This window comes from Leiobunum rupestre, chromosome 6 (assembly GCF_980474605.1).
Source record: "Leiobunum rupestre chromosome 6, qqLeiRupe1.1.hap1, whole genome shotgun sequence".
NCBI lineage: Eukaryota > Metazoa > Arthropoda > Arachnida > Opiliones > Sclerosomatidae > Leiobunum > Leiobunum rupestre.
The window spans coordinates 52,949,838-52,972,870 of NC_143389.1; the positions used below are offsets into that span (position 1 = coordinate 52,949,838).

A 23,033-nucleotide genomic window follows, 5' to 3' on the forward strand; every position below is an offset into this window, starting at 1 on the left:
TTGTAGACTTATAATATTTTGACTCAAAACTCCAAGAAACGGTTTTCCCCTTAAGTGGTCAATAGATTGGTATTTATTAGGGTTTATGGCACCTAGGAGCAACAAACACAACACCCCACACAAGGAGAACGCAACCCGTCAAAAGTCGTGGATTTTCTTGTGTACATTTTTCATTGGCTAGACGCTTTAGCGCCTGCTGCCGTCGGAAGGGGAAAATTCGGAAATTGTCTTCTCCCCACCCGTAAAACGTTCAGCGTAAAGGCTCGTGACGCTCGTCCAATGAAATTCGTAGACAACCCTTCGTTAGCGTGTTTAAAGGCTAGCTGCATTCTCCTTGTGTTTGTAATTTGTTGCTCCTAAAGAGACCGCGGAAATGGTAGCTCGACGATAAAGGCATTCCTGGGCTTTCAGTGAAATTTTCCGTTCTCAACTTCATCGCCTAGTCTCCCCTTAATCCGTTTTTGACGGAGTTGAGGTTTTAGTCACACATAATTTTTACCCCCTGAAGGGCCTGGGCTTCTATCACTTCTGTGATGCCTCTTTCACTTCGTTTTCCATTCAACTTTCCCCTCATTTTAACCATTCTTTGATAGAATTACCCCCTGGACCGCTGCGCTGCTGCTATTTCGTGGAAACGGTCGAAACCATGAAAATAAGCCCAAAAATCCGCCTCCCGCCCAAGCCATTTTCCCCCGCGTAGCGCTTTAAAAAGGAGCCCAATTGGGCGAGAAAATAGCCTAACTGGCAACTCTTGTGCCTACGTTGAAAATATTTGTGCCTACTTCGGGGCCTCCAAATTTGGGAAAGAGGGCATCGGATTTTTTAAGAAAATATAATTTTATAATATTTCTTTTCTGAAATTCTGTTATTTTTCATTGCTTCTCCTAAAACGCTTGTATTCCAGAATTGTGGGCTTAAAATAACCAAAAAATCGCGGGTTTTCCGGAAACATTTGGCTTTCAATAGACACCGGTTACAACATTAGATTGTAGCAGAAAGTAAAGTATAATTATTTGAAATTTCGGTCATATTAAGAACTGACGAACTCTTAAAAAAAATGAAATTTAAATTAAAAATAAATTGGGGGTCTCAAAATAGTGCTAACCTGAAAAAAAATCCTGGTGGCATCGCTGGCGACATCTAACTATAAAATTTTTAGGCTATGCAACGATTAATTGGCCGTTCGTAGTTTGTTCAGATCTGCAACACTTATTGGATCACTGCTCAGATTTTGCAATAGCTCAGGGTCTAAAGTTCAGTGCTGAAAAATCAAAGATTCTCATATTTTCAAGAGCGCGTGGAGTGGTCGATACAAACCAACCTACTCAGCAATTTCTACTCCAGAATATGCAAATTGAGGTTGTTGAGGAGTATACTTATCTTGGAGTGACCTTCTGCACTAAGGAAAATTACATGGAGGTTCACGAGAAGAACCTACTGACCAAAGCTACAAGACTAAGCTGGGCAGTGCGAAACATGGCGGGAAACAGCTATAACAGATATACAGTTACTAGAACCCTTTGGAAATCTGTTGCAGTACCTGTTGTAACATATGCTAATGAAGTGCTCAGTTTATCGAAAGCAACTGTTGCAGCACTAGATACAACGCAAAGAAATGTGGGACGCTCAGCACTCTCAGCAGGCCCGTTTTCTGCCAATGCGGCTATAAAGGGAGAGATGGGGTGGAGTGACATGGTGGATCGAGAAGCTGCGAGTAAACTTAAATATCTTGGCCGCCTAATGCTGATGCCCCACTCTATGTTGCCTGGCATACTCTTCAAAGCCCTACGTCAAAGAGGTTTCCAAACTCGATTATTCAAGCGTATTGATCAACTTGACCGCATTTATGGAGGGGGTACCAAACGGAACACCGCAAACCAATGAACAACAATGGGGCGCTGTCGTTGTAAAGGAAGTCACTGAATCAGCAGAGATGATCTGGCGGAGTGCAGTGAATTCCAAGGTTAGCCTCTCCCTGTATAAGTTAAAACCCAACCCCCAACTGGAAGATTGTTATGATGGCTCTTGGGCTAGTGGCCTACTCTTTGATGCCAGGTCTGGAGCTTTACTGACTGGGGAAAGACAGAGTCGTCTCCTGGGTACTTTACCTATGTGCAGGTTATGCAATGCTCCATTTGAAGACCTCTCTCATGTTATATTGTATTGTCCCCACATGGAAATAGATGAAGACGTCTTCATGTGGCGTGTAACCAACCAGAAAACAGATTTGGCAGACATTCTAGGATTCAGGGGCGACCAAACTGATCTCCCAATGCTCAAACATTATTGACTATTTGGAAGAAAGAGACTGATAGGCGCCGGAGAAAGTCATAATTGATTGCCCAATAGTGCTTGTAGCTAGTCGCGTCTCCTTCATTCTGCCCCTCCTCACTTTACCACTTTACTACTTATTTATTTATTTATTATTAAGAAAAATACAAGTTACGAAGCTAGAATAGCTTGTATATAACCCACAAGTGGAAAAGCAAGAAAAAAAATTAAACGGTAGAATGGAGAAACTCCCGAGTGCGGCTGCGGAAAGTCCAACGAGATTGAGCAGAAAGTACATCTGCGGGGAAGGAGTTCCAAGTTTGGATAGCACGGAAAGCAAGGTGCCATTTGGTCCGGGCCCGTGGTTTGAATAATTTTGCTGCATGACCCCTGGTCTTGCGAAGAGTGTCTAATTTGAAGAAAGCGGACAACTGGAGAGCAGACTGACCCGACCACATGCTCCAGATACACACCAGGTCATTAATCGCGTGTCTGAGAAGCGGGGAGTCCAGCTTGAGGGCCTCATTCCGCGCAACCGGAGGAAGGCACTCGAGGCCCTTAGTGAGTTTAGTAAAACGGTTGTGGGCTTTTGTAAGGTTGTCCCGGTCACCTTGAAGGGGCGGGCTCCACACTTCGGATCCAAAGTTGATATAGGGCAAGACAAGGGAGTTGTACAGGGTACGTATCAGCCGTGGGGAGCGAAAATAAAAAATCTTTTTAACAGCTTTTGTGCAGTGGTGACTGAAGTTGAGGGAGGAGTCCACCCAAACTCCGAGATCGCGCACCGGAGAATCACTGGTTGAGATAGTAGAACCACCCAAAAAGTACGAAGCACAGGGATTAGAACGCCCAAGGTGGTTCACTCCACATTTAGAGACATTAAATTCCATTTTGTGAGCTTTAGCCCAGGCCGCCACAGCCTGGAGGTCTTGATTGAGGCGCTGTTGATCTAATGAGGTGGAAACCTGGTTTGCTAATTTTGAGTCGTTGGCAAATAAGTAGAGTCGAGAGTGCTGGACCACCTGCGGCATGGAATTGATGAAAACGGTGAAAAGGATCGGACCAAGCACACTCCCCTGGGGAACCCCTGTGAGAGGAGTTTGTGGTGGTGAAGCATACCCTTGAAGGACAACAGAATGCCGACGCCCGATGACGAAGTTGGAGAGCCATGTGAGAGCAGCTCCCGTAATACCAGCTTTCTGCAGAGCAGCAATCAATTCAGGATGGGGAATGGTATCGAACGCTTTTCTGAAGTCTAGATAAATGACATCGACAAGCTTCCCCTCATCCAACCAGGTGGTCCAGTCGTTGGTGGCGGACAAGAGATTAGTGGTGCAAGAATGTTTGACGCGAAATCCATGTTGAGACGGATGGAGAAAACTGGTGGCCTCCAGGAAGGCACGGATGGGTTTATCAACCAAGCGTTCTCCAATTCGAGCAACGTGACAGGTGTTGGCAATAGGGCGGTAATTGGCAGGGTTGTCACGGGCACCAGCTTTATGAATCGGAGTGATGTTGGCACTCTTCCATTGCTGGGGTACAATCCCTGTAGTGAAACTCATATTGTACATGATGTATAACGGAGAGGCGAGCGCATTGGCTAGGAGTTTAAGCAGGAACGGGTGTAGCCCATCGGGGCCAGCAGATTGGGTAGAATTCAACGACAGCAGTTGTTTGTGTACATCAGCCGCAGTACAAGAAAAGGAGTCGAGAGAAAGCTGGGTACTGCCAGGTGTGGGAGGCACAGTAGAGGGCGAAAATGATTGATTGACAGTAGAGGAAACAGAGATGAAATGGTCAGTGAGGATAGTAGCCATCAAACTAGGTTCAGTGACAAGTTGGCCATCAGAGGCCCTCATCGCTGTAATGGTGAATTTAGTTCGCCGCAATCTATTAACATGACTGTAGAAGACCTTCGGATTGGAAGCAATTTGCGCAGTGAGGTCAGCTTCAAATTTGCGCTTAAAGTTCCAACTAGCATTAGTTACGGCATTCCTGGCATTTTCGTACGCAGCGTAGTCCTTTTCAACCCGAGATTGGGAGTACCCACGGCGTTTAGAACGCACGTACTGCGCCCAGGTAGTGGTTTTAAAATGTAAAGATTTCTGGAAGCGTGCAGAGAAATGAGCCGGACGAAGAGGACGGATGACCCGAAGAGGAACAAAACGCTGAATACCGTCATGAAGGATGGCCGAAAAACGGGACCAGCAGAATTCAACATCGCCAGAGCCAAATTCAGCTCGCCAGTCGACCTGGGAGATAAAGGTACCGAACGAGTCGTAGTCCCCTCTGAAGAAGTCACGACATTGGCGGTGAGGCACCGATGGTGTTGGGCAGGCGATGCATAAGAGAATGACATTGTGGTCACTTTTTTTAATTTTTTAATGTTTGTTTTTGTTTTATAATGATTGTGCTCCCACATTTTCCTGTCGGTGATGCCGCTCCGTTTCGAAGGGGTGTACGTTTGTACAATCGAAAATAAACCTTTAACCTTTAACCTTTTGTTTGGGCTTTTGTTTTACTTGATGGTATTGTAGTGAATGAGTCCCTCTCCACCTCCAGTGTGCACGGTGTGAAGGCTTCCAGCCATAATTATATACCATCCTTTTACACGTTATTCCGCCACCCCCCCCCCCCTCCCGTGAAATTTATGATGTCGGTGTATTTTTCTCTACGAACCTATGGTGGCTGCCATTGAGTTGGGAATATTAATCTTGAGATCCAATCAAATCTGCTCCCCGCGAAACAAGTTTTTGAAAAATACGAATGTGCCGTATGCTCTAAAATGACGAGCAAACGTTATCATATGACCCGTGGCGCCATCCATTATTTTGAAGAAAAAAAATCTTTTTGCTTGAAAACGCGTCTTATTTGAACGAATCATTGAGAGATAGACGGCGCCACGGGTAGAATGATAACGTTTTCTCGTCATTTGGGACGCCGATGGGAGCAGACGACAGTATTCTTATTTTTAAAAACTTGTTTCGCGAAATACTGAAATCCGACGTTTCGATTGGACCTCTAGATTAATATTCCCAACTCAATGGTGGCTGCCTTGTTTACTAATAAGTTCCGTATTTCCCGTCTACATGGCGATAGGTTTTCCACGGAGATTTTCTTATCTTTCTTATCTTAGCCAATCAAATTTTTACCCTCACATTTGAAAAATGATTTGTCTAATATATTAGTAAATAGAAGAAAAAATTTTGAAGAGATTTTTTTTCATGATTTTTTTAACTTACTTCTCAACAAACACGTAGTATTTAAGTTTATATAAATAGGGGAGGTTAAAACACTGCGAGATAATATGGAAGCTAGTGAGACGAGTGAGTTAATTTTGTTCATAATGAGCCTTGGTTACAGCTAAGGGGCTTTCCCAATTGCCTTGTCATGATTTGTTTCTAACGTTTTAGATTTGTGCCCTACCGCTATCCTAGTGGATCTTAATTTCAGTGATAACTCGGGGAATAAGGGTAGTTTCAGCATGTCAGATATTTTGCATCTTAGCGATATGGGAGAAGTGTCGCATTATAGTGGTTTAGAGATGGAGATTTCCAAGGGTGATGGAGAATTAAAGATTGATGAGTATCCGAACTTGCTACTGGAAGGTTTGTATAGTTCGCTAGATTTATTACTAGTATTTTATTTGGAATGAGTGACCACATTTTGGATTCTTAGATGAGATAGAAAATGAAAAATTTGAATTTCAACTTTCTGGGTTACCAGACATTCTGGAAGAAAGGTTTCCGAAACTTATGTTACATTTCAAGAGAAACGCTTTGAGACGTTAGTAATGATTGTTTTATTTCAGTTCTAAAAATGAACTGGATGAAAATATGGCGTCCATTGATCTTGGCAACTTGTGGAATCCTGAGATTGCCAGGGAGGCAAATAAAATATCACGCCGCCTTTCCTTGCCACGCAATCAATTGACATCTAAGTTAATGACATTTTCACCAATTCTAAGTTCAATAGCTATGAATGCTTCTAATAGAAGCTCTAGTCTCTCTTCCAATAAATCGTCACAATATTCACCTCATTGGCGTTTGGAATCTGACAGTGTGAATAGCTCTGGGAAGGAGAATGATTCGGCCCTAGCCAATCATCAACCTGAAGTCTCACGAACTGTGAAATTGGTGTCTACATCAACTGATAATGATAGCCCTGTGTTTTTTAGTCCGTCTGAACAAGACTTGCAGAGTTCACCATATCCCACCACACACAATTTAAAAATCCAACTAGAAAAGTCAAGTGATAACTTAGTTAAAGGAAAATTGGAAACAACCAACATTATGGAGAATTCTCTTCGTAAATTCACCTACACTGTGGAAGCCCATGGACTTGTAGATGATGTGGAAAGACCGATTGTAATTGATCAGGTTTCAAAATTAGAGGATATCAAACAGAATTCACTTTATAGAGTACCGTCTATTCGTAAGGATACGTACCTTGTTGAAGATAAACATCCAGGAGTTGTTGAAAATAAATCCAAGTAGAGGCCAAATTTGTTTGAAATATTTTATATAACATTTGCTTAACATGTTTTTCTTGTTTCAACAGTGCAAGAACTCGTCATCTGTCTGGACCATCTACGCCATCTAGAATTAAGGATCCTAAAATCACCAAGCCACAGATAATTAAATCAAAATCTTTCAACAGTCATTCAAAAACTCCAAATGTAAGCTCTTTAAGTTTTTAAAAATAGTCTTAATGACTTAATTTCTAATATTTTTACAGTCGGGTGGTGCAAAAGTGTTTAGTAAACCACATGCAGTTCCAGTTTGTAAACCAAGCCTGGTCCCTCCATCAAAGCAATCGCTTCAAACTCCAAGAACAACAATTAATAATAGCACTCGCCCAACCATTATTCAAAACTTTTCAAGAATTGCGGCTCCTAAGAGCAAGCCAGGACCAATTAAAGTCAGCCAAAACTTCCCAGCAGTGACGATAAAGAATCCCATTCGCGATGCGCAACCTTGCCAAAATGCTCCAACAACGCCAGCTAAATCATCAACAGCAACTGACAAACCACGAACTCCAAAACCAGTTTTCTCTACCCCGCAGAAAAATGATCGAACCATTTCAACACCTGGTCGCAAATCCATGATGCCCGCTTCAAGTGGTGGCCATTTTTCAACCCCTAGTCGCAGATCTATGATTCCAGTGACTCCCCTTACTCCCAGCAGGAAGTCCGGATTGCCTACTTTTACGCCAGGAAGGAGGTTTGTACAAAATCAGCCAAATATTTAATAACAAACATACAGGGTGTCCACTAAAAACGAAAAATGATCACTGAAAAACTTTTATTTTAAAAAATTTCAAATTTCTATGGAACATTCCTCGTGCAGGAGGACATTTACTAGTGTTAAAATTGAATGACCTTGAACCATGTCTTCAAGGTCATTCAAAAACTCGAGAACCGTTGGGTTTAGGATTTGGTTCCAATTAGAAATATGTTGTTCGCTATATTATTAGTTCAAATAACTTTGATTTGACCAATCAGAAGGCAAGAAATTGAAAGTTAATGAATTCAGTGTTTGATAATAAAATTATTCTGATTAATTTTAATGTGACTAAATCAAATAAATACTGAATAGTTTACAACAGTTCAGTTATGGCACCGTCGAATGTGATACATGCTTGAGCTCGTTTAAAGACTTGAGTTTCAAGTGTTGTTCAACATTACAATTGAAATGTCACGGAAGGCATTCATTATTCTTTCTTGTTGACATGACAACCAATCTTACAGAAATGTTCAATCCATTAAACTTCAAATTATCGGCTTCTGATTGGTCAAATCAAAGTTATTCAAACTAATAATATGGCGAGCAACAACTTTCTAATTGGAACCAAATCAGTAAACCTAACGGTCCTCGAGAGTAAATGTCACCCTGCATAAGGAATGTTCCACTAAAATTTTAAAATTAAAAACTTTCCAGTTATTTATCATTTTAGTTTTTTAGTGGACACCCTGTATAACTCTCCATTTATTTTAATCTGCAGAAAATCGACTCCAGAAGTCCAAGCAGGGTCTAAAGCAAGGTGGCCTGGCAAAATTGAAGTGCCAAAAGAAGAATGTAAAGGAATATCTAGGCTACCCAGCCCCAGTCGAAAGGCCAGGAAGTAGTTTTTATTTAACAAAGTGTATCTTAAATATTCAATTTTTAATTCTTTGTTGTATTTGTATTCCACAATAGAATTTTTTTAATAAAAATTTATTTTAATATACTGTATATACAAATATAATAATTAATGAAAATTTCCAAAACAAATGACCAGAATAAAAATATGCTCAAAATATTTATAAAATTGTAAAAAGAGGGTTTTAGGCTCTGAAACTGGTCTACTTCTTATTCTTTGGGCTGTAAAAAATAATATTGTATCGTAAAAAAAATAAAATTAATGGAATTGTTTAATTACATTGAAAGTTTGGCTCCCATGGCCATTCCAATTGCGAAGGCATAAACTCGAGAATCAACTATGATGCCTTGTTCGCTGTAATCTATATTAATACCATAGTAAGAAATATGCCTTCAGCCATTGAAAAAAAAAACAATTACCATTAATGCGGTCTAAAAGTTCTGACACTGGAATGTGAATTACATCAATTCTATCTATTTTTAAAAACATAGTTGTTAATTACTTATGTTAAAAAGTTTATCTTTATTCCAATTATACCAGAGTCAACGGAACATTGTTTAGGGTAATGATTAAGAGCGCTGTCGCCATCAATCTAGAAAGTATGGAGTTACAGATCTATTTGAAGTTGTAAGTGGCCATCTAAGGTCCCTACCTCTACTGTGACAATTTTCATTGTAGAGTCAGATAGACCAGGGTCCAAAGCTGTGACTGGGCTTATGTGTTTGACACTGGTTCCAATATATCCAGTCTCTTCTTTTAATTCCCTAAGAGCTGTTTCCTCAGTTTTTTCATCAAGGTCAACTAAACCTATTTAAATTGTAAACGTTACATTTTATCATTTCCATAATTAATTAGTGTTTTTACTATCGCTTTAAATGAAAAATAAATAAATAAATTACCACAGGGTAATTCCACAGTAAAAGCTTTCAAAGCGGGTCTGTACTGTTTGACCAAAATCAGACAATCGTATTTTAAAGTTCGTCTTAAAACGGGCAAAGTACTGACGCCTAAAAAACCCATATTGAAAAAATAATAAAAAAACTGTTTTGAAAAATTTAAATCTCACAGTCAACATCTGATCCATCAGGCCTATAATTTCTGCCCGCTACTTCCCAAGATCTTTAAAAAAAATACGTTCTTATTTGTGGAATTAATTCCAAAAAAATATGGATTAAATATAAACGAACTTTTTGCCTTGCAAGGAATCTTGATATGTATATTCCGAAAGTGTGACAAACTGTCCACGGGCGATTTCCTGCATTTTTTAATTATTTATAATAAACTTTTATAAAAGTTGCCCACTTAAAAAACAACTATTTTTAATCGGGAAAAACAAATATCGCGTTAGTTGAAATCGATTCTGACCTTTGTGCTTATATGCTCAAAGTCGTTTATATCAAAAGTGGGCACGTCGTTGTTAAAAGAAGTCATAATCGTTGTTGTCCAATGTTCCAAAAATTCTTCACGAAAAAAACAGCTCTGCTTTTAAAGATTTTCCTCCAAGCCAAGTGTTTTTGCGCCTATTATTCCCAAAATAGAGAGTAAAGCGGAGATAAATTCATTTTAGCCAATCCTTAGCCATTTTCAATACATTGGCAACAAGCATCTGTCTACGATACATAGGTTTTTAAACTGGTTTTGATATAGCGTTACAGATGATCAACAAGCTAGGAGATATTTAAAGGCTGCTAACACGTTCCCAACGAGTGTATTTCCAAGGATACTTCTACATAGATTAAAACGCCTTGGAAAAATTCAAATGAGTGGGGTCATGAAATTTTAAAACGCTTGTTTTGATTTTTTTCGTAATTTCTTTTAAGCCGCGGCAGAGTTAAGAACACCGTTAAATGACAGTTCAGTGAAAGGCAACGAACTTCGTTTGATGACGTTCACTGTAGTGCCATATCTCAGCGTCAGCGTAGGTGTAAAGATTTCAGGCACTTTGGCATTCAAAACAGCCCCCCCCCCCCCTTACTTATAATATTGTATATACAACTTAATATATCCATATGTATGATATATCGTATAGTGCATTGGACCTGCGCCAATGATATTGTTATTGAAAGATTAAAGATCTAACTAATAATACTGGGAAGAGCTAATAGTTTATGTTCCAACAATTACTTGGATCCTTTTAGAATATTTATATATCTTTTGCATTCTTCTAAAATAAATTTGCATCTGTAGATTTTAACTAACCTAACCACTTTTGTTATCTATTTTTTTTGTAATTATGACCTTGTTTGTATATCTTTTTACTTCCCATTTTGGCTTCGGCCCTGTTTCAAATTAGGCCAATGCTAAACCGTGGATTTTGTGGTTATTTTCCTACAATATAGAATGAAAATATTGTTTTATTAAATTTTTCACCACGGTTCGATATCCAAAGTAATCATATTCCTATACTGCGAATGTTACACGTACCGTCGCTTCTACCGATTTTTTAAAATGCGTTTTTAGGAGAAAAGAAAGTCTTACGTCATATATTGATTTTCTAAAACAATTTCATCGGTATTATACGATTTATAAATATTAAAATAACCCTAGGCAGTGCAATATTTGTTTACATCGTTAAGGCGTTTACTTAATAAACGCGGAAAAATTTAAGCCGTGATGCGGTTATATTTTTCGGCGGATTGGCGAGCCTGAGAAAGTACACGTTTAATGATGGATGCTTCTCGCTTAAAAAAATTATTTAACTTCTTTTGGTAAAACTGGTTTTTAGATTTCGTTTTTCGCAAAACAAAACTAAAAATAAGTATTTAAATTAAAAAGTATTTTAAAAAAGGAACTTACTGTAAGACGTTAATGATGATTACGGTTTTTTTAAAGAAAGGTATACTTTTTTACTTTAGGCACTTCAGAAAAGTATAACTATTTTGCATAATCAGAGAAAAAAGTTCACGATCTTAACAGAATCAGATTCCCGCTCTAAATGAACCTTTGATCGAAAGTTTCAGTTTTAATAATGCAACATTGCCTTGATAAGGCGTTCAAAGTAAACTATTAGATAGGAATATGAAATTTTATTCGTCAAACATCAGATTAGATTTATTTATAGGATGGGTTTAACTTCTTGATAGCTTTCTGAAGATTACAGTTTACGGAAAACATTTTTTCTTACTTTTGAATTTTTGAATTGTACGCGCTATTTATATTGGTTCGCTAGATGGCGGTAAGGCGTCTAGTTATAAAATTATAAAAATAACTTCAGAAATTTTGTTGGGTTTTGGAAAAATTCTACGTTGTCATAATCATATTTTCCGTTTTATGATGGTATGTTTCAAGACGTTTTTTTAACTGGTACTGTCAATAAATGGAATTAAATTAAAGAGAATTGGAATTTTTGAGTGTTTTTTTGCCTTTCGGAACGTGGGGGGAGGTGCCGCTTCCAATTATTTGGCTCTACTCCCGCGGCCATCTTTTTTTGACCGGACTACACATTTCACACGTGTAGCCTGATGCTGTTATTGTTTTTGCATCCACCACAGTTTTATTATGATTAGAATAATGTTATAAACCCATTTTAAATGCTTAGTTTCGCTTTTCCCGTATCGCGCAATGTCTTGATCTGAATATTCAAGCTAAATGTATGGACAAACATTAGCCTCTTCGGCGTAAGAGTTTCGATTTTTTTTAACCTGTTAGGCTTAGCACAGTCTCATCGGGACCCCCAACATGGGTGTTCAGAATCTTCAAAGCTTCATAGAGACACAATGCCCCGGTGCTTGTGTACCAGTTGATCTGCTGAAAATAGCTAGAAGCGTGTCCGTGCGTCGTGTAGGGAATAATCGAGGAAACTATAAACAAATTTCTTTTCCCAACCGATTACGTCTCGTGCTTGATGGAGAATGCTGCTTGGACAGACTATACGGTGGCTATTTCTCTGACTGGGTATGCGGTGGTCAGTGGTATCGGATGGTCCAGTTCCTTTCCTTATTAGTACAAACGCTTCAAAGCAACAATATAGATGTGGCTGTATTTTTCAATGGGGGTTTGGAACCTGATAGAAATGCCGATTGGGTAAAACTGCAAGCCTCTAATCGCAAAAAAATCTCCCAAGTCCTTAAACATGTTTCCACCAAAGCTACACCACCACCGAAGGTACCACTATCCTTTATTTTAATTTTAAATGCCATTTATTTTACCATTGAGGGTTTATCCCTAAATTTTTAGGTTTGGTGGATTCCTCCAGTATGTTTGAGAACCTGCCTTAGGATGGCACTAAGACATTTAAACATCACCGTAGTTTGTACCATGGATGATCATCATCAAGAAGTCATTGCATTTTGCCGAGAAAACAACTTTGATGGATTAATGGCGGAAGATGCTGAATATGCTGTTTTTGACCCACCTCGATATTTTTCTTCAGAGCAGATGAAACTGACTTACAAAGTAAGCATATATTTTAAACCTTTTCTACATATGCTACATATCAAATTTAATTATTGTCTGGAGTTGTCACCTTTTTAAAACCTTCAAACCAAAATCCTTCCTAACCACAACCATTTGTATACAAATATTAACACGCATTTAGTAATACATGCTTAATAAGTGTCAGTCAGTTCATGGTTGTGGAAGCAGAAATTAATGACAGCCATGTTTAATTCCATTAACTATAAGGGTTATAATTTTCTTTACCTTGGTCTTTTATTTTTAATATTGGCGGTGATTGGGTGTTCTACTAATTTTTAAGATCAACTGTGGCCCTCTAACCTCACCTGGAAAATTTGGGGAAAACCTGGGTTTTCATCCCAGGCTTGGTCAGGGAGGATTCATATTTAAAAAAAAAGGTTTCTCTGAAAGTTAATAAAATCTTTTCCTTCAAATTTAATCCTAACTTGTTAATAATGTGTTAGAAAATTTTGTAATGGGAGATAATTCTGGACAAAACACTGAATAATTTCTGCACTTGAACTCCTTTAAATTATGATTTTTCAGAAAATGCATTCAAAATGCATGTTATTTTATATTATTTTGAATTAATAAATTGGTTAATCAGTGGTTTTTTCTCTCCATCCCTACCCTGTATACCCCTAATAGTTTTTTAATTTCAAGAATATTACCAATTGAGTAGTAACACACTATAGAATAATATCAGCATGTCGTATTTCGACGTCACCCATGCTTTTTCCTATAGATAAAAAACTGCCCTCAAAATGGCTGCCAAAGCTACAGAGCGATACTACTTTGAGTTCTTTAGTTCACTTTTGGCTTAACAATGGGTCATAGACCCATCACGTCAAGACAGGGGGATTTTAGTCAGGCACTTCAAAGTATGCAGCAAGCACTTTCCGAAACTGAGCGCGCTGTGGGAGGACCTTCAGGTGTTCAGGGAGGTAGTTCCAGTCGCAGATAGAGGACGGCAGGAAGGAGTGCTTTCGCGTTGCGAGACGAAAACCCGGAAGAATGTACTCTATAGGTTTGGTTGTGGTCACCATTTTGGAGGCAAGTTTTTTGTAGAATATGATGAGCAAGTGGTACTATTTTATGTCCTTAAACTTATTTTAAAAGGTCCTTACTTTATGGTGTAGGAATTAAATTTTTTATTGTAGTTTTGTCATTTAATTTAAATCATTCTACTTACGTAATCGAATAATTTGATTCTATAAAAGTATAATTATTTCATGGAACTAACTGAAATGCATTTAAAAAAATACCTTGACCATATTGTAAATTATACATGTACCTGTTCAATGACTGTCGAATGTGTTATCCCAGAATGTTTAATCAACTGTAAATGTGAATATGTAATCAGTTTAAACAGGTTAAAGCCCTATTTTTATGACATACCAAAATGCCTAGCCCCAAAATTACTGATAAGATTCTTCCTATTAATAAGCTGGCTAGTTTTGATAAGTATTTCTGTAAAAATATTAATTTAATCCCCAGTACCAGGGTTAATCTCCTAGCTTTATCTAAATTTTGTCTGTAAAAAGTAAAAAAGTTGATATGAGAAGTCCCTAAGCTGTCTGAATCTATAAAAAAGAACAAAGTGAAAGGATTATCTGATCCACTAGCTTAGAAAAGAATTTAGATTTTGAGAACAGGGAAGTCTCTTTGTAAAGAGTTATTGTTATATTTAAGGTCGATCATTTGAGTTTAAAATTTTCCAATGACCCTTGACTTTTTCAATGAATAGATATATAATTAGGATATACTAGTACTTCAAGTTGTTTAGTATTTTGTGCTTGACAATTTTGAAAAGATTGCCACATTAAGTAAATGTTGTAAATTTTTAAAGTTACCCGACCAATAACTAAAATCTATGATTATTTTATTACGAAGCATTGCCGGCTTTGGTTTTGACAGTTAAAAGAAGTTATAATTCATTTGTAATCCATAAGTCAGTGAGTCACGTGAAGCGCATGATATTCGAAGCTTTTTCGTAGGTTGGAAATTATTTCACAAGTTATACATTTACATCTACTTGTCTGCTAGATAACATTGTCTGGTAGATCACGCACGCCTACGCAATTTTAAATGTGATAAAAATTATTAATAGATTTTATCTCTCGAATATACTTTGTTTTGGCAATGCACATTTAATGGCCTGATATATCTGGAATAGTGATCATCATGTGCCGTGTGCGTGAAAAGTGTTATCTTATTTTTTCCTAAAATTATAATAATAATCCTGCTCCCAATAATGTTCACTTGAGGGTATTGTAATATGTTACTTATGGCCTAATTTGTTTTATTTAGGGATCACTCGAAACTAAAGAATTCATCCTTGATGAAGTAGCTAAAAATTTGAATCTTCATCCAAATCGCTTTTGCATATTTGCTGCCCTACTTGGAAATTATCTTCTTTCCGAAGAAGATTTGTCCTCATTTCACAAAAAACTTCTCCCTGAAGCTAAATCCAAGGTCTTTTTTATTATCAATTGATTTGCATTCCCATGAGTAAATAACCCATCTGTATCTTGTAAACAGGGTACAACTGATGCTCTCATATCCGCTGTAGTGAATTACGTTCGTGATATACCATCCATTGAGAACCTTGATGACATTGGTGCGCAAATATTTGGAACGGATAAACCTAGCAAAATTCAAAAATTTAAAGACTGCGTTCAATACTACCTAAATGGAACAAAAGATGGCTTCCTTCGCTATAGGCCATCTATGCAAGGTAATTATTGGAATTTGCGTAACTTAAATTTATACTTTGCAATATTTTTTATGTATTTAGGTCGTCGTCACGAATCAGGCTGTTACCCCAATAAAAATTATCAGACTGTCAATGATCAAAAGAAATCAAGTACATCACAGTGCAATTCAAAAGGAGAACCGGGCTCCATCACTTCGAACTCGGCTAGTCATAGTTTGGAAAATTGCACTCAGTCTGGAATTAATGGTGCTAGCACATTAGCTTCAGATGGGCAAAATGCTTTCCCTCCCCCTTGTCCTACTGATCCCTCCCGTTTTGCTTCAGAAACTGAAGATAATGAGGTATAAACTATTTTTTATTGTAAAATTCTAATTCTGATCTTTTAATTATTATTAAATATCAATTGTGCAGAAATCAGCCCTTTCTGCTTATGAAGAAGTTACAAATACTTATGTAGTAAATGCTACTCCACAAATAGTAATTGAACCACCAAGCTCCGCTCATGTGGATGTAAATAATTTGGAACAGCCTCAAAAAGGTGTACAAACAGAGTCAGATCTGAAAGAACAAAGTCAAAACCTTAACAACCAAGAAAAGAATTTGCAAAGCAGTGCAGGTATAGTTCTTTGTTTTAATAATTTAAGACCTTGAAACCCATACTTCAAAAACATCGCCTTTGTTAGATGCCACTTCCAACTCTAGTAAAGCAAACGGTGGTAGCCAATTGTTAAGTTCCTCTAGCTCAAGTACCACAAGCAGTAGCTCTTCTCCAAATCGGTGTAGCCCCGAGGTAACTTGGTCCTCATCCACCACTCCTCCCTCTGGTACCACAGGCAACTCTACAACTTCCACTTCCGAAGCCAGCAAGACTGAAAAACCTTCTCAACAGTCAGAAACTGCCATCAATGGAATTCCCCCACCAAAAATCAACCCTGCACCCCTCAGTCTCTCTTTGACTGAAACCAAGCCTAAATTACCCAATGTAGCTCCCGAAGTCATGAGAACAACTAGTGAAAGACATCAAAAAGGCCTCATGACTCCTTGGATTTATCAAGTGCTCTCTCAGGGTGAAATAAAGATTCCCGTTCTTATTGAAGAAGAATATCCCCAAGAACTTCCATCTCCTGCTATTTTGTTTCGTTCCTTGCGTCAGATGGTTTACGCTATTCTCTTCAATTTGCACCATCTTCATTATATGGCGAAACAAAAAAAAGAGAAGGATGGCATTGAAGGTTATCTCAATTTTAGTTATGTTATGGTGTAACTCTCTGTTGAACTAGAATTTTTTTTGTACAGAAGCCGTTCCTGAAGTAGTCATCAGAGAGTGGATTTGGAGCAAACAAAATCAGTATCGTCAGTCTGAAAATGTCAATGCAATGCTTTTAGATTGGGCTGTTCCCACTGTACAAAGATTGTGGTTTGGAGCTGCGCCGGATGAGAAAAAGCGGCGCATGCGAGCCTTTTTAACCTGCTTAAGAAGTGATTCCTCAATCATATTCAATACAAATTATGTGCCTCAGCACTTGTTAGTGCTCTGTTGCGTCCTACGATACATTATGTCAGAACCACAAGTTCCTGTTCTCAGAAAGCAGGAATTAGATGCCTTTCTGGCTCAGGCAGTATCACCCTATCTCATGAATGCTCAGTATACTCAAAACATGCAGGTATAGCGCGATTTCTGCCATTGGAAGGTGTTTTTTTTAAATAATTTTTTGTATCATTAGTTACCATTAGTAACTCCCCGAGGAGTTCAGTTGGCCTCTCTTTTCATGTTTGGAGTGGAGTGCGCGCTCTTTGCCAACGACGCTACAGGTTTTATAATTTTTAAATGGAGGTATAATGTTATTTATTTATAAATAAATTTATTTTTAGGCGCTCCTATTCCTTGGCACATGTGCTGCCCCTGGCTTTTCTTTGATGGAAAGCTTTTCCACTATAAATTGCTCAAAGCCAACAGTGCCAAGAGCTTGATTGATGTTTGTGATGGACAGGTAGGTTTCCAGTAGGTTATACGAACTGCCCAAACAAGTACCAAAGTACCAGCTAGTTTTCTTTTCTGAAAATGTATATTAATTTTTCAAGTTGGATCAAGTTGCCAAGGTGGAACGTATGCGGGCCGCTATATTGGAAGGTCTTCAAGTGCAGTTTGCTCATCCTCCTCTTGTTGCGATGGCTCCTCGACCTGGAATACCTCATCCACGTTTCAGAGGAGGAGCTTTGGGTGGCCCTCCCATTTTGAACATCTCTACCAGTGGCCATCCATTGACCTTGCAAAACAATCAGCAAGGTTCACCCAATAGAGGAAGGGGACGCAGTGGTCACAATGCTCCAGTTACTGACAGAAGAGGCATGATAGCCAGAGGTGGACAGCTGGAAATTGCTGGTGTTGTTGTTGGCAGCTGGGGCGCAAACTATGGGCACATGCCACGAGCCAGAGGACTTCAAATTCCTCCTCAAGTTACCTCTGTCGGTGGAGTAAGACGATGCGGTGCTGGTACAACACCCTCTTTGACTAGTGGAACCGCATTGCAACGTGGATTCATTCCCAGAAGACCCACTGTACCTACTAGAATTAGACCCAATCCAGCCTTTGGACAAATGAAAGTAAGTTACCTAAAACATTCGTTAAAGTCTTTGTTGTAAACGCACTGATTATAGACAAATAAGAAAAAGGGGAAGAATCGGTCAAACAAAATTGGCAACAACAAAACAGATGCGGCAAATAATGTTCATGGAGCTGGTCGTGGTTGCGTTATCAACAGTGCAGAAAAGTAAGTTGTATTTGGTTATTTATTGATTTTGCATTTTTAAGTAGCTTACTGGCTGTTGTTCTACAAACAAAAACTTGTCTGTTATAGCCAAGCTATTCAAATAAATCAGCGTCTGTCTCAGGACACCTCTGTTTTAGCGGGTGCCAATCGAAATACTACTACAACATGCGCACCCCCGTTGGTTGGCAATGAGCAATTTGCCAATGCTCAGGAAGAAGTGGTTGATAATTCTGAGCCTGTGATAGTGCGTGAAAACTGTGAGCCTTTGCAATCTAGTCCTAATTGCGTAGCTAATAGTTCGCCTTACCTGCAGCAGTTGACTGGGGTCCCAATTCCCGCTGTTGGTCAGGGAGATCAGCTACAATAAAAATTGTGATCTCATTTGCGCCAAATATTTTACACCCATTTTGTCTAGTTCTAGTTTTTCTTTTCCTCTGGGCTGTGCAAAACAATTTTCCTAAGGCCCATTTCTAAGTTCAATTGATCATACTTTATTTTTTGGTCCTTTACAGTTAAAATTTAATCCATTCTTTCTGTAGGATTTGCTTTTAGGCTCCTCGAAAGCATTTTAGGAAATAATTTAAGCTCTTAGATCTTGATTTTTTTCATTAACTTAAATACCTTTTAAATTTATAAAGCCATTATTATACTTTAGCTCTAAAGTGGAAATTTAACTTTTTTGTAATAAAACAACCTTTATTTAGCTTAAAAGCGAAAGGTATTTTTATTTTAAATCTATTTAGGACCAAAATCTAAGGAATAATCAATTAAACGTAAATGTTTGTATAGATTTTGAAGGGTGTTTTACACAAAAAAAACATATTATGACCTCAAGTTTGTTTTTAATTGTTTGACCTCCTTTCTTACGAGGAGCTTTTTAGAGGTGGGAGATCAATTTTTGAATGAATTCAGTCATTTAGAGAACTATATATTTCAATAAACATTTTTTAATATTTGTAAAAACTTTTTCTTCCAAAGTTTTTTAAAAAATGAAAAAATATTTGAATGTTTCCTTCGAGAAACAATGACTGAGGGCATTTAATTGATTTTTTAATTGTTGAACTTCCCCTCTAAAAATACCATTGGGAGGGTAAACGTCACTTTTTATATACAAACTTTGAGATATTTGACGAGAGACTATAAAAAAAATGAAGACAAAAAAAATGAAAATATTTTTCTATTGTTTGTTATTTTGTTACAGCTGTGTGGTTTTTTACAAACCATGATATGAAAAATTCAGCTGTTGTTGGTATATATATACGTTTTAAAAAAAATGATGAAAAAACGAGCGTTGACAATGAAAATGTTTTTGCAATGTGGGAAACTCACTCGGAAGCGTGGTTTATTCGTGGAAATCTGAAAAACCACGTTTGTTGTTAAAGAGTTGTGGTTGGTTTTTGAAGCTGATGCTAATCCGATTTGAACTATGATTACTCTTTAGGGATTGGGGCTTTTTAGGGGGTATTTCGAAACCGAAGAGCATGATTGATTTTAAATTTAACGAGAAAGCTCTGATAGTTGGAGAAAATATGAAGCTGTTTCGTTGCAAAACGTGTATAGGATAAAATTTTGCTCGGCCAGTTTAGAAATTTCTAATTCAATTTGACAGAATATGGAATTTGGAAAGTCATTCCGAATCCCAAGTTTTTGAAATTAAACTCTTTAAGGGCTGGGCTTAATTTTTGCCATGAATAATACACACTGTTTAAATCTTACGGCCATTTCCCATCACTTCCTGCAAAAACAAAACGTAATTGTTCAAAAATTGAAAACAAACAAGCTAGGTGAGATGTATAAAAGTCTCTTTACGAGATACAAATCTGCTTTAAAGTACATAAAAAGCGTAATAATTAAAAAATTGGGAAGTATTTAAAAAAAATGCTTTTAAGTATAATCCATTTAAAGGAAAAATATTACAAAAGTACACTCGCCTATTTAGGTTAAAACGCTCGTGTTTACAGAACTATTACTAATGACTACTACAAAAAATTAAATATGATAAAAAGCAGAATTACCTCAAATTAAACTTGGAAATATAAGGAAAATTTATTTCAGAAAAGCAAATATATAAAATGCATACTTTAACTGGTATAAAACTACATAAAGAAGTGATGACTTGCACCCTTTTTGCGATACAAAATTGATTGTAGTCGCTTTTTAAAATAAAAAAAATAATCCAGGGGAACTAATAATGAATTACATAAGATAAAGATTGAGTTCTTGGAAACCCTCTTAACTTTCGGGCCAAAACTTTGCACTTAATACAAAAAAAAAATTGAAATGTACAACCAAATTTAACTCTCCCACGTAATTCTTGGTTGTTGGGAGATGTTTAACAAGTATATATAAGTCATTATGCCAAAAGGCAAATGGAAAAATATAACTCTTTAGTTGAAATGGATAAAAGTAAAACTATCGAAACATTTCCTCCTACGCAAATATAAGGCAGCCATTCAAGCAGATTATTCTGAGTAATTAAACCTCCAATTGAAGTAGGTTTTATGGCTCTTAAATACCCATTTTCTAACCCACAGCCTCTGACAAAAATAAAATTAAAACGTTTTAGCTAATGAACTTTGGGGATTCAAATGAAATTACCATTAAAAGCTCTTAATTTATGGTTAACATGACACTAGGGCTGAAATTAGGATATTAATAACCCAGAGCCTCATTTATACCTGATGTAACGAATTAAGAATCAAACCCTAAGCTAAAAAAATGTTTACGGCAAAACTGTTTCAAAATGCAAATGAATAGTACTTTTGAGTTTGAGATTGAACGTCTTTGTTTCAATACATTTCCAACTGTTAAATGGAACAAAAATAACAGCTACTAGAATGTTGCTTACATTTTGAGTTAATTTCAAAACTGAAGCGGCATTATTGAAAAATAATAAAACGCTTATTGAGTTTTTGTAGTAAAACAAGAGTGTCTCAACAATAGTAAAAGTACTTTGTGCAAATTGTTTACTGAAATGTCGAAGGAAATAACTTTGACTTGCCTAGTTTGCAAAACTCACTTTAAAAAAAGGAAATCACTTAAATGCAAAAAATATTAAAATGTAGAACTTATGGCCCCTTCATTTTATTTAGATAGAGGAGCCCTAACTTTTTAAATTTAGGGAGATATCCTATTAAAATAATGGGTAGAGATAACTTTGCATTAATAAAAAAATAAAATGCTAAAATTAAAAGATTTAAGAAATAGGAATTATGCATAGCATATTTATGAATGTTAAAAATGTGGGGCCCATTTGACTTAAAATATGATTTAGTCAATCTAATTCTAGGGTTCTTTTCTCCCCCAACTGGTTTGAAAATTTCTACTTTTCATGCTGTATTTGATTCAAAAAAAGTAATTTAGTAGCCTCCAAAGTATGAAAAAGCATATTTACCTATAATTATTAATAGATTTTTACTTGGTAAATTGTTATAGCTTATTATGTTACCTAAAACGTATAAAATAGTAATTTTTCATGATTTTTTTGGTAAATTTTAAGAATACTAGTTTTAGCTTTTCTTCCCATTTCGCATTTTGTTTATTGGATATTTTTTATTTGACATTTATTCAGCAATTAAGATTAATTATACCAAGTTGTATATTTTTGTGTATTTTTTAAGGTTAATTGAAAAACATTTATAGACAGCAAACTTTTCTTAACCCTTTATGCTAGCTCATTTGTGCCATTTTTGGGCCCCATGACACAATTTTAATAGGTATATTGTGTTTAGTACTTGCTTCAACCTTTTAAGACATTATATAAAGTAATATTGGCACGTTTGTGTTACATTTAAAATAAAATTTAAAAATGTTCCCCCCACCCTTAACAATTTTTAAGTGGCAATGTTTATAGTTATGGCTATTTCATTATATCAAAACCAATATTTAGGCTACTCACAACATTGCTACGTGTATGTAATATTATATATAAAGTTAAAAAAATGATAAGCGATTAACAACCTTTTTTACAAAGGGTTCTTTTTGATTTCCTTTTGCGATTTAAAGTTGGTATATAATAAATATACAGGGGAAAAGGTTTTTTAATGTTTGCAGATGAGTTAGTTATTTATCAAAATATAAAAGTTAATTAAAGCAAATAATATTTAGCTGGTATCGATATATTTCTCCTGAAATAACGTTTTTTGAAATATTATCCTATGAAACTTTTAAGATTTCCTCTAATGTAATCAATTTATTATCCCATCCAAGTTAACTTTTTAAAAATTGTGAGTTTCAAACTAAAAAAATAACGAGTGTTTTGGATTTTTATTTTATCATAAGGTTTTAGATTGTAGGGATTCAATTATTACTGTCCAGTTTTGAAACGGAAAACAAATATGAAAAATATTGCGAAACAAAATCAAATTTTTATTATTTTATTTTGAATCAAAATTGATGCAATTTTTTTAAACTCTTCTCTTAAATTTAAAATATTTTATTTACCTAATCTTTACGTTAAAAGTGTTTAAAAAATATGAAATTGTATTCTTTTGGTTTTCATTAGAGTGTTACTACAAGAATATTAAAAATGGGCTATTAGTTTGCGGTTGTAATATTTCCCCCTTTTGAAATAATGATACAAAAGTTTGCGCCGAAGTTTAAAAATAAATCTAGATATAAAACATGAAAAATGCCTCAAAACCAACGTGATAGCCGGCAGCTCGCGGAGGAGGGTTGTATTACTCTTGTTGAATGTTGTACGTTGTGTCAATAAAGTCATTAATGGTGATTAAAAATAA

The 23,033-nt window shown here is 36.6% G+C and overlaps 3 protein-coding genes across 4 annotated transcripts; 2 read left to right on the forward strand and 1 right to left on the reverse strand.

Annotated features, from left to right (window-relative positions):
- The first annotated feature begins 5,471 nt into the window (after positions 1-5,471).
- On the forward strand, positions 5,472-8,504 carry LOC149941499 (uncharacterized). The gene is made up of 7 exons (XM_090178250.1): positions 5,472-5,597; positions 5,685-5,879; positions 5,950-6,013; positions 6,083-6,763; positions 6,832-6,949; positions 7,009-7,493; positions 8,275-8,504. Exons 1-7 carry the CDS (start codon positions 5,579-5,581, stop codon positions 8,396-8,398), a joined length of 1,686 nt encoding a protein of 561 aa, XP_090034376.1. The 5' UTR covers positions 5,472-5,578; the 3' UTR covers positions 8,399-8,504.
- Positions 8,468-11,344, reverse strand: LOC149941500 (ADP-sugar pyrophosphatase-like). 2 transcript variants are annotated; one of them, XM_090178252.1, is made up of 10 exons: positions 11,209-11,344; positions 9,778-9,932; positions 9,600-9,667; positions 9,479-9,531; positions 9,312-9,419; positions 9,065-9,219; positions 8,950-9,004; positions 8,832-8,885; positions 8,692-8,773; positions 8,468-8,633 (listed from the first exon to the last, which is right to left on the reverse strand). In XM_090178252.1, exons 2-10 carry the CDS (start codon positions 9,841-9,843, stop codon positions 8,615-8,617), a joined length of 660 nt encoding a protein of 219 aa, XP_090034378.1. In that variant the 5' UTR covers positions 9,844-9,932; positions 11,209-11,344; the 3' UTR covers positions 8,468-8,614. The 2 variants fall into 2 exon arrangements, with proteins under 2 accessions (XP_090034378.1, XP_090034377.1); XM_090178251.1 differs by lacking the exon at positions 11,209-11,344 and having other exon boundaries at positions 9,778-10,273.
- Positions 11,345-11,598: 254 nt separating this feature from the next.
- LOC149941501 (constitutive coactivator of PPAR-gamma-like protein 1 homolog) lies at positions 11,599-23,033 on the forward strand. The gene is made up of 14 exons (XM_090178249.1): positions 11,599-12,516; positions 12,589-12,807; positions 15,118-15,282; positions 15,349-15,544; positions 15,605-15,864; positions 15,935-16,139; positions 16,207-16,755; positions 16,820-17,187; positions 17,248-17,335; positions 17,396-17,514; positions 17,606-18,127; positions 18,182-18,294; positions 18,382-18,551; positions 19,496-23,033. Exons 1-14 carry the CDS (start codon positions 12,091-12,093, stop codon positions 19,672-19,674), a joined length of 3,579 nt encoding a protein of 1,192 aa, XP_090034375.1. The 5' UTR covers positions 11,599-12,090; the 3' UTR covers positions 19,675-23,033.

Bases quoted from the DNA above. Each gene is read 5' to 3' on its own strand.
- LOC149941499 (XM_090178250.1), top strand. The intron at 6,014-6,082 runs GTTTCCGAAACT...GTTTTATTTCAG, and splicing joins CCAGACATTCTGGAAGAAAG to TTCTAAAAATGAACTGGATG. The intron at 6,950-7,008 runs GTAAGCTCTTTA...ATATTTTTACAG, and splicing joins GTCATTCAAAAACTCCAAAT to TCGGGTGGTGCAAAAGTGTT.
- LOC149941500 (XM_090178252.1), bottom strand. From the start codon at position 9,843: ATGACTTCTTTTAACAACGACGTGCCCACTTTTGATATAAACGACTTT. The intron at 9,532-9,599 runs GTTCGTTTATAT...TTTTTTTTAAAG, and splicing joins GATTCCTTGCAAGGCAAAAA to ATCTTGGGAAGTAGCGGGCA. The intron at 9,420-9,478 runs GTGAGATTTAAA...TGGGTTTTTTAG, and splicing joins TGATGGATCAGATGTTGACT to GCGTCAGTACTTTGCCCGTT.
- LOC149941501 (XM_090178249.1), top strand. From the start codon at position 12,091: ATGGGTGTTCAGAATCTTCAAAGCTTCATAGAGACACAATGCCCCGGT. The intron at 15,865-15,934 runs GTATAAACTATT...TCAATTGTGCAG, and splicing joins CAGAAACTGAAGATAATGAG to AAATCAGCCCTTTCTGCTTA. The intron at 16,756-16,819 runs GTTATCTCAATT...TTTTTTGTACAG, and splicing joins AGAGAAGGATGGCATTGAAG to AAGCCGTTCCTGAAGTAGTC.